Source organism: Tyto alba, unplaced genomic scaffold, assembly GCF_018691265.1.
Source record: "Tyto alba isolate M040663 unplaced genomic scaffold, T.alba_DEE_v4.0 Super-Scaffold_3, whole genome shotgun sequence".
In the NCBI taxonomy this organism is placed as follows: Eukaryota; Metazoa; Chordata; class Aves; order Strigiformes; family Tytonidae; genus Tyto; species Tyto alba.
The window spans coordinates 10,077,915-10,088,864 of NW_024881304.1; the positions used below are offsets into that span (position 1 = coordinate 10,077,915).

A 10,950-nucleotide genomic window follows, 5' to 3' on the forward strand; every position below is an offset into this window, starting at 1 on the left:
AAGCAGGCATAAAGAACTAATTTAAGTAGTCATTTACTCTGTCATAGTGACAGAACTGCAAGAGACAACTCCACTGTCAGGTCAAAGCCTTCATTACCTTCTAAGTTTAAGCTTCATTCACTTTTTTTTTTTTATACTTTAGGTTTTAGAAGTTTTTTCAAAACTTACTTTCCATATAGCTGATGGATTGCCAAAAATCTTCCACTTTGCTCCTGGGTTCTTGCCTTGAGCACTGAATATTTCAACAAATGCACCACCCTAGGATAAAATGGTTTAAGGATACATCATGCAACCAAATGTTCAGCAGTGAATCATCAGTAGTCAAGATGAGTACCTAAGAACAATCCCTCCCCACATCAGGCTGTTACCACAGTTGGTGTTACTGATCAGTCAGACAGCAGAATATCAATAACAGCCTCTAGACTACCATAATATAGCAGTCCTTATAGTCACTATTTGGCTCTACTAGAGGATAAGAACATAAAATTGAAAGAATACCACGGAATATTTAGAATTATTTTATTTATAACGTCATTCTCTGAAAAGTAAAATGACTGTAAAAATGCTAAAAACAAGATTAGTAATTTTTATTTGGATATGGTTTATTTCTACAACTCAAATGAAGCGAGTTTTAAAACATACTGCTAAAATAATAAAAAATGTTGCAGATTGGATGTTTTGTCAGATTTCCTATGGAAATTTATGCAATCTGTCTACATATGTGAACATGTTTAGATTTCACCAAACAGTCTGAGAAACTCAAAAAAATTTGCTATCTTTTCTGGGCCAATTTAAGTGGACTCATAGTAGATCTGATCCTACCAGTATTACCATAAAAACATTGTACTCACAATGCAGCCTACATGAAGTATCAGAGAATTAATGCTGAAAAAGATTATGAATGTCCCTGCCAGGTGAAAACTTACTCAGAGCATGTGCTCTATTAGGACATCGAAGAATCTAACCATAGGTTCTTGGGAAGTAGGGCTTATCACCTCTGCTTAGAGCATTATTTGCTTCAATATTTTTCCCATTTGATGTCACAGTATTTGTAACATCTGATGTACTCAGACTAGTTTGATAAGCATTTTTTCAGCAGCATGGTTGACCTAATCAATTCATTACAACTTTGCCACTACCTTCTCATTCCTACTTGCCTGCACTCCCCAAGTCTCTTTATGCTCAGCTGCCCAAACAATTGTACGCAAGTCAGAATGAGCAAGAGGGGTGAGCAGTCTTGCCAGCAAAATAAATGCTCTTCAAATTATGCTCTCAGAGAGCATCAACTTGGCACTGTATATGAATTAGTTATTTTCCTCTGCCAACCCATACCTGGCAGCTTCCAGTAACACGGCTAACCCCATGGCTAAACTAGATTTACTAAGTTCTAAAGGAGATTCAAAATGGTATTCCATAAACTGCACTCAAAATACTTTTTAAATTTACAATGGATCAAAAAAATTAAAAAATATGTCATACTATCAATTTGAAAGTTATCTGATATATTTAAGGACTACAGGATCAAGCTCTCAAAGTTAAAAAAAGATTCTTTACTGCTAGTTTGTACGTTCATGTAGCAAATCTTAACAAACAAGTGGCTTTTTCTCCCTACTGTAAAAATATCTGAAAAATGTAAAATGTATTTACAATTACATTTTGTTAATACTGCAGCCCTTGAGTAGGCTCTGATGTGAAGTTAAACTAACTGGATGGGACTACTAGACACAACATGAGAAAATGCTGAACGTTGATGTGAGAAGCTGACAGGAGTTACCTAGTGCCTTGGAGGATGGCTAGATCTCATGGGTGGCCAATGGGGAGTTAAACAAGAAGCTGTCAAACTCCACAGTGAATCAGAAGGGAGTATGGGGCATCTTTTGAGGAGCAGAATCCTGAAAAGCCAACAGCACCTAGGCAACAGTATGAGAAATACCTAGGCTACCTCAGCTTTATATAGTAACAGCATCAGAAATACTAATTTGGGGTTGTCTTGGTTTGGGCTGAAACAGAGTTAATATTCCTTTTCAGGGACTAGATGAGTGCTGTGTTTTGGATTTAGCTTTGGGTTTGGTATGGGAAGAATGCTGATAGCACACTGATGTTTTCAGCTGCTGCCGAGACTTCAAGGACTCTCCGACTCCCCATGTCCTGCCCGTGCGCAAGGGCACAGGATGCAGGAAGGGAGCACGGCCACAGCACCTGACCCTAACTGGACAATGAAATATTCCATATCATGGAACGTCATGCTCACTATATAAAGGAGGGGTGGTTGGGAAGGAGCTCTCTCTCTCTCGCTTCCGGGATTGCGATTGCGGGATCTTGGTATCTCGGGGTCGCTGGCTGGGAAGGGGCTGGGGATTGGTTAGCGGGTGGTGAGCAATTACACTGTACATTGCCTGTTTATATATATATATTTTTTTTCCCCTATCATCGTCATTGTTCTCGTTTTATTGCCATTATTAAACTGTTCTTATCTCAGCTTGCGAGTGTCCCTTCACCCCTCTAATTCCCTCCCCCATTCCCAGGTGGGGAGGGGGAAGGGAGGGTGACCAGCTGCCGTGGATGGTTGCCGACCAGGCCCAAACCACAACAGGGGTACAGCTGGGACCAGTGGGGAAAAAGTAATTAGGGGTGGATTGCTCTCAGGAGGGGACTGATACAGAAAAAGGGAGGCAAGGTGTAGTGTAAAGAAAGGCCAAGAAACTGTAAAAGGGATACAGTTTGCAAATGATGTGACTAGTGTTGTTGCAACCCTGTGCTGAACCAAGAGACTAAACCAACCCCCCTTCACTGGCTATACCTTAGGAGTTGGGTGTGCTTCTATGACTGGGTGGGACAGGATGGTGTGCCTTCCCCAGCCACCCATAAGGGTAAAGACAGACAAAAAGCTATTGGTAACACTGTGTTGGTGTCCATTTTAGACCTGACAGCATCAGCAGCTACCCGCTATTTCATAACATTTCTATAAAAATATTGAATAATGAAACATTACAAAACATTTCTCTATCTGGACTTTCTGTGCCCCAGAATAAGACATTTTAAATTGAGTTCTTGGAGGCGAAATGAAAGACGGTAAAAAATAAAACTATTTCTTGTTTACCTGATACTGATTTTTGAACATTTTCCAGCTTTCACAGGCAAAAAATAATTTCAGCTTCTCAATCAGTGAAGACACAGACTACGCTGAAAAGAACCAAGAAACTTTATATAGGATTTGACATGAAAAAAATCCTATAGTGAAATCCCAACTATATTTTTAAAAGATACAAATTCTATTATGAAATACTTTTTATAAGTACAGAATGTATATCAACTGCATCTGAGTGCTACGACAAAGGAATTAAGATCAAAAAATATTACTATTGATGCTGTCTTGGAAAATGTTCTCTTCATGCATCAAGTACTCAGAGCTGCTGTTCCTTATATTCCAAGTAAAACTAGTAATTTTATGTCATCTCTTCAACAATGAAGGCTTTCTCATGCTTTAAAAATACTTGAAAACCATCTTTAATACACATTTTTTTTTATTATTCCTTTGTTATCAAAGTGCCCACTGGAAAACATTAGACACCATTAAAGAGGAGCTTAGCATTTAATATAGAAAAAGATAAACATATGGAACAGCTGCAATAGAAACCACTCCATCTAGAGATATTTAGCAGAGACTTCTGAGACAAATTATCTTCTTTCACATTCAGCATTCTTTGAGGATGATTAGTATAAGACTCAAACCAAGCACTTCAGTTAATCGAGGGCTGGTGAAGTCAATGTGGATTAAGACATGTCTGCAGCTGGAGAACCAGAACAATAGAAAGTGAAGGGACTGATACTGGAAGCTTCCCATGTCCCTCTTTGATCATGCTGAGTGTCTGCAGTTTCACCTTAAGTCAACAGAAAGTGAAGGGACCCTGAACATAAAAGGTAGTTGTCAATCTGCAAAGACAGGTAGAACCAGTCATAAGAGACAACATGCACCTTCACTGTGAAAACTGAAAGTGCTCGTCAGCTCACAGAAAAAGCCTTTCACAAGACTGTCTCTCATTTATTTGATACACTCTGTTTATGTTCATTGCTTCTGTCCAGGCACAGACCACTTAAAGGATTAAAATATTTTTAATTATTGAACTTTTTTTGAACCCAAACCCATTTTCTTAACAGACAAATGCTAACCAGGGGAATATACGTATATCTTTACCTAAAGAACAGTTTAGCTTTTGCAAACAAAGTGACAAAATTTTATGAAAATACCGAAGATGAACTAGAAATTCAGTGACAACAGGAGTTCATTAAAAATGTACACATTTAAAGAATTAGAGCAGTATTTTATTCTATAGTATATAAACATTCATTTAGGAAAAAGTGATGAAATCTGTGGATGTTTAACCACAATTATTTTAATCAGCAACAATTATTTTAAGGCTTAAAATTGTCTGTAAATAAAATGAAAAATAAAAAAAAAGATCAGATATTAGAAATTTATTCCATGCTGTTGCCAGAAACATCAGTTCACTTTAAACTTTTCCATTATAAGGAAAATTAAATTTAGAAGCCATAGCATTTGTAACAGGCCTATCAAACACCATAATTAGTATTTTGATCGTATTACTTTAATACTGCCACTAACACGCCAGTTGCATTATTCTGCATTTCAGACCATTTTCTATACAAATTTCTTATTTGTCCAGCTGGTATAATTGTTTTTTCTAATGACTACATTAATAGTTATATTGAACTATTCTAAATTATGAACTAGACATTTTAAAAATAGCTTTTAAAGAATGCACTTCTAAATCAGATGTATTATTTCTTCCTTCTGTATATATTCACTTCACATAGAAAGCAATTATTTTGGAAATCACTGTTCACTTTTTTGTCTGCAGCCCAATCTTTGCTATTATCTACAGTAAACAAGGCAGAGCTACTCAAAATTGCATGATTCATGTCTTAGTGAGAAGTAGTGCCCGAGCTAAGTGTGAAAGACTGGTAGTGAAAGAGAGGCAGAAGTCATGCCCTCCTACAGCTTGTAATTACAATGAGTGTATTACTGTAACTCACAGGGTGAGGCACGTGTCCTTCTAGGACTAAGGATTTCACCATCTCCCAGTTTTTATTTATTATTACCATTTTTAAGTGAAGGAGGTACAAAGGAAGATATTGCTTTCTTCCTTGGACCAAAGCCCTTTATACTTACTTCTGCTTTAAAAATCAGCTCCAGATCTGCCAACTGCCATGCACCTAACACAAGCTTCACGTATTTTGCAGCTCTGTTATGTCTTGTTACACCTCAGGGGAAAATATTAAGATTAAATAAGTGACAGTGATCCTGATATTAGTCACTATATGAAAAGTATAAAGTTCTGAGACTGAAAAGAGTAACTCATCTCTTTCAGAGCCTACTACTAATATTCTGGTCAGAAGTCTTCTGCTGACTATAATCATACTATGTATTTTGAAACAAACATTTAGCGTGTAGTATGTAGAAGCCAAGTTTCATCTTCATTACTATACCATCTTTCAGGATGGAAAGGCTAAAGATACTTAGCAAGGTGGACAGCTACAGCATTTGCAGATACTGTTGTAGTCAGAATTGCACCTAAGACCTAGAAAGCAATACTTTGTTTTCTTCCCTGTTTTCTCATAAAGTATACCTGGGTTTCAGAAGAGCTAATCCACTAATGGCAAACCACATAGGGTTTTGAAGGAAGCTGCAAACAGCTCTGCATATAGTGAGAGTGGAAGCCATCTTGATATATTAACGTGAGTTCAATACTGTGCTAATACACTTTGCCGTTCAGCAGTGCTTATTAACTTTGGCTTGACATCAGTGATTTATCTCCACACTGTATTGGATGGAAATAGTTCTCATTTGGCTCTGAGCACAGAAAGAACACGATGAAGACACACATGTATATCACACAAAACACTTCTACTAATTAAATCTTAAATTTAAGTGGAGGAAGGATGTGTCTGAACTGAAAACTTCTCATTCAAATTATATGCTTAAGGTAGAAAAGGTGATTAAATAATTAAAGACTTTCATAACAGATGACAGAAAGGGTAGAGATAGCATCTAGGAAGCATGTGGTAGTAAAGAGAAATACAAAAACTGTGGGTTGATGAACACTTACTGAAGGACTAAATATCTTAAAATTTAAAAATTTTAATAAATTTCACTCTTACAGTGTGGCTTAAAAATCTGTTACCAACATAACTGTTTTTTAAACTGATATACATATGGGCAAGCTAGGTTATTTACTAATTTGCAGAACATATTTTATACAGACTGGGAAAACCGATGACCCTTGTAACTATCAAATTCATAACAAGATGGCTCTTCCTAACTTTAGTGAAAGGTAAACTAGACCCAAAGTTTGTAAACATTTGTGTTGGGACAACTCATTCATACATAACGCTGATTACTGTAAACACATCAGTGTAATGTCAGTTTATTTTTCACAAAGACAAAAAATACTGTAAGTGACACTGCAATACATTTCTGCTCATCTATTGCTTACTTGTAACTTCTCAATTTCCATTAAGCTGCTTCAAATGAAGACCAGAAATTACCTTTGTTATTAAGATTGGTAGCTACTAAAAACATTAAGTGAATGGCATATGTGTCACGTAATTACTGAGATAATATTAAGCAGCGCTTTCATTATTCATCAAGTATTATTACCTTTAGTTATAGTAACCTATGATTAAAAAACAAAAGAGAACGGTCTGGAAAACTGATAGTTGCAATATTTCTCCCCTTCTCATCTTTCTTCCTGCTATCCTCTCCAGAAATTCTAAAAATCAAGAGTGCTTAAAATCCAGTGGAACTGTTTTAGAAAAGTCAACAGCATCTTGAAGTCCTAATTTTTTTGCATATTTATCAGATAAATAGGTATTTTAGGACATCCTTACAGAATGTCATAAAGTAGTAGTTCTTTAATTTTTCACTCCCAGATCAAACTTATTTTTTTATTGCCCTGAACCATGTACTTTAGTATATCTGTCCAACTGGAAATACAGGCTTAAAGTGTCAGTCAATGACAAACCATCAAGAATGTAGTTTATAAAGTTAAGTAACAATGAAAGATATTTATCTTTGGAGGAATAGATTCCTATCAGGATTTACCTTGTGAGGTCTTGATTTGTGCACTGACTTTGATCATCAGTTTCACAATGTTTCCTACACTGAAAATAAAGTAGCAGCAGTCGGAAGGGCCCTCTAATCCCTTCATTCACACAGATCACTTAGGACCCTGCAAAAATACCTCCATCCTATAACATCTTCTTATGTATTTTCTTTATTCAAAGTAGAATATTTCTCATTCACATATTTCAATAATATTTTGTGTTTATGTTGCTGCACAATTGAAACAATCAGTCCCTAGTAAGTTACAAGCAAGAGTATTTCACAAACAGTAAATACAAACAGACATTCATGCTTCTTTAAATTACTTAATACAAAGCACTGCTCTAACCCCAAAGGAGACAGGGATGGACAGACTCACAGAGTCCTAAAAACCTTTGTAGTCATGGCTAGTCCCTTGACATAAAAGTGACAATTTACATAAGTACATAAACACATCCCAGTGTTGAAAAAGCTGTATTTAAGCCTTTCTGTTATAAAGTCAAAAGTGTGAAGCAAAAATAAAAGTGAATTTGCACCTACTACTAATTTGCATTGAAAAATGACACAACTACACTATTTTTGGCAGGAACATAGACTTAGACCCAGGACTGTTAATACATATAACTCACCATCACAGGCCCAAAGCCAGTGCTGATTTATGGTAGGCTGGGACACACCAGAGAAAGCAATTCATCACTGATGAAGGGTTTTAGTATCTTCCAGACAAATGAATTCCACATATTGAATATTTAAAGCTGGGTTTGTAACACTGCTATATATTTTCTCAAAATACAAGTTAACATAATAAATAGGCAGGAACACCATTAATAAACTATAGTGACTACTGGTGTTCCTCTGTGAAAAGCAACACAGGCAGTCTTTACAGACAACTTGCAGAATAGAGAGAGAACAAGAAGAAAAAAAAAAATATAATCAAGCTTTTTACTTTTGTAAAAATTCGATCACAAAACGTTTTGACGCATGTCCCATAACTCAAGCACCAGCACCCTCGCAAACCCGTTTCCCTGCCCCACTACCGCGGCAAGGCCGCGTCCCCCGGCGCCGGGCCGGCTCCCCCGCCCCTCCGCCGCGGGGACTGGCCTGGCCGCCGGGGCTCCCCCGCTCCGCCACGTCCCTGCCGCTCGCCGCAGAGGATGGGGGACGCCCAGCCCGGGGAGCTCAGGCCCCCCCCGGGTCTCACCTGAGCGAGGGCGGCTGGGGGCAAGGCCGCACCTACAAAGAAGGCGGGCCCACGTCTCACGGGAAGCAAGAGGTGGGAACCGTTTAAAATGGCGACGCGCGGGGCGTGGCTCGATGGATCAGTCGTAGCGGGCGGTCGTTACCTGAGCGTTGCCGCACCCTCGTCCGTCAGTTCGGTTTCTGTCAGAGGGTGAGGGTCTCCCGGTCGTGGCTGGGCTGCCCGCGGGTCTCCCAGGCTACCGCTCAGTCAATAAAGCCTTGCCCAAGCTGGCACAGAAGGCAGCGCTGGCCCCCCTCGCAGGGTGTCCATCAGAGCACCCGAGACTGAGGGTGACCGTGTGAAATGGTGCTGTGTGACCCAGGGCCTGTGGAGGTCTTTCAGGTGCAAATGTTGCTGAGAACTCAACTCCTGGAACACATTTGGCATTTACTCTTTAAGGCTTCACTGTGTAAAGTGTTTTTCTTGAGAAGGATTTGGGAAGCTATGAGTCAAAGCAGCTACATCAAAGTCCTTGGTTTTTAAAGAATTAGAATGGACTTGCAGGTCTGGCATTTTTCTCTAAGAGAAGGAAATGAGGAGGATGGCCCCATTAGTTTAACATCACTGACAGGAACAAGCAAACACCTCCTGATGGCTTCAAAAACCTCTGGGAAGAAGGTCACAGGGAACCAATTTGATCGTGGTTTTTATAATGAGATATTAGTCAAAGAAGATCTTCCTTGAAGTAACTGCTTTTTTCATCACAGCGTTTCTTCATGTAACTTTGTAGCCTTTTCACAAAGTAGTGAAATTTTCTTACTCAAAGTGTGTCTTAATGTTTCTACAAAGAACAATTATTAAGAACCCTGTGACCCATCACAGCAGGATGAAATACCTGAACTGAAAGTGCTGAGCCATCGATGGGTCCTGCTGTGTCTCAGCTCACCATCACCCTGTCTTGCTTTTGCTCCTGAAAGGTACTGTCCTGGTTTTGCCAAGGAAGGGAATGTGTTAAATCAATTATAAGATTTATTTAGCTTTCTCATTTTACCATGGGATTTTCAAAGAAATCACATCCAGTGTATTTTTATCATACACAGGATTACACTGATTAGAGTTCTTGGGTACTGGAGATAAGGAAAACAATAATACTAAAACTGAGCTACAGGTTATTAAATAAAAGCAGTTAATAGAACAAGGACAAAAGACAGACGATGATAGCAAAAGAAAGGTTAAAAAGCTATTGGGGAGTTCTGTAGCCAACAGAAACTACATAGTTCATTATATATGGTTTAACCTGAAGTCATTTTGGAATTCGTTACACATAACTCTGTATCTAAAAAGCCTGAATCCTTTGTGACAGGAGTTAAGAAATTCCAGTTAGGAACTGAGATTCAGGCTGAACGGCCTACAGTTATAAAGGTATATGAAGCATCCAGCTGTGACTGTAACATGTGGAAGCAGCTACTGCTTCACCTGCTTCACACTGCTTTTTGTCCTGCCTGCTCAAACGGCTGCACAAGTCCCCTTTGCCAGCTGCCAGAGAAAACTGGTTTTAGACGTACTGTGAGGGGAATTTTATTTTCCTCTGTTTCTTCCAGTTTTACAGAAAAAAAATCCATATAATTTGTTGTAGACACTATGACTCAAAAATTGCAGGTAATATAAAACTAGCAAGAAATCTTGTGTCGTTAAATTTGGCCCATCTATGGCCTGAGCCCATCACACTTCCAAGGTCTGGTTTGGCATTTACGGTCGTGTGTGAAACACTGTATAAGTAATAATTAGACAATCAAGATGTTTGTTTACTGACTTCTTTAAGGTTGTATCTGTAGATCAGCTGCTGTCAGTACCTGAGCTGCTGGGTTATATAGTTTTCTTTAGTTTAACCATTTTAGGCTTCTGTGCAGTGTACATCTACTAAAGCCCTGCAAAGGTATGATGAATGTTTAGCAAGTGCTTGCATAATAATTTGGGAAAACTGAGAACTCGTATCTGTTGATCTTCTATTATAACTCTTCTATGTTCTGAACTTAACCCCTTACATGGCACAACATATTTCAGTGAAGATATTTTTACTGTATCTTGGTGTAGGAAATTGGAACATATGGATAACCCTTCTTCTTGTAAATGCCCTAAGCATAAGGTGTTGCTAGGTCTCCTGTCTTAACTTGAAATACCAAGATGTTAGTAGTGACATGCTGGGAACTGAATTGATTTAATTTAGGAAAGTATTCAGTGTGCACTAGATATTTGATGTGTGATATTAAACTCAGTCATTTTTAAAGGACTCCCACTGACACAGCTTGTGTTTATATCCATAGGAATAATACTGTAATTTCCTTCATTCATTCCTGACTTTGCCTTATTGCATACCATTGCTCACACTTGGAGCAGCCTGCTAGTTGATATATGGCAAGTGGCCTCCCTTCCCTCCTGTGTAAAGCTCCCTTTCAGCTCTAATGACCATTTGCCAGTCTGTTCTGTTATTGTATTGTTCTGAATTGGTTTGGTTTATGCCTTTTCAGACTGTCAGTTCATGTAGTCTGGAAATCTCTTGTCTTTCTTGTTCATACTGTATTTTGTAAAATGCCATGTTATGTTTTGAGAGCTATATTAATTGTAAATAATAGTTAAGCTAATAAAG

The 10,950-nt window shown here is 38.3% G+C and overlaps 1 protein-coding gene across 6 annotated transcripts in view; it reads right to left on the reverse strand.

Moving 5' to 3' along the window:
• CFAP20DC (CFAP20 domain containing) overlaps positions 1–8,428 on the reverse strand; it is an 84,302-nt gene extending 75,874 nt beyond the window's left edge. The window contains exons 1-5 of one of the 6 annotated variants that reach the window (XM_042799755.1): positions 8,325–8,428; positions 7,753–7,839; positions 5,192–5,283; positions 3,101–3,183; positions 169–258 (exon numbers count right to left, since the gene is read on the reverse strand). In XM_042799755.1, the coding sequence (XP_042655689.1) occupies positions 169–258; positions 3,101–3,121 (111 nt within the window). In that variant the 5' untranslated portion in view covers positions 3,122–3,183; positions 5,192–5,283; positions 7,753–7,839; positions 8,325–8,428. Of the gene's footprint in view, positions 1–168; positions 259–3,100; positions 3,184–5,191; positions 5,284–7,752; positions 8,290–8,324 lie in introns of those variants that run through there. The other 5 variants (XM_033009319.2, XM_009962970.3, XM_033009320.2 and 2 more) reach the window with 5 other exon arrangements.
• Between the last annotated feature and the right edge of the window lie 2,522 nt (positions 8,429–10,950).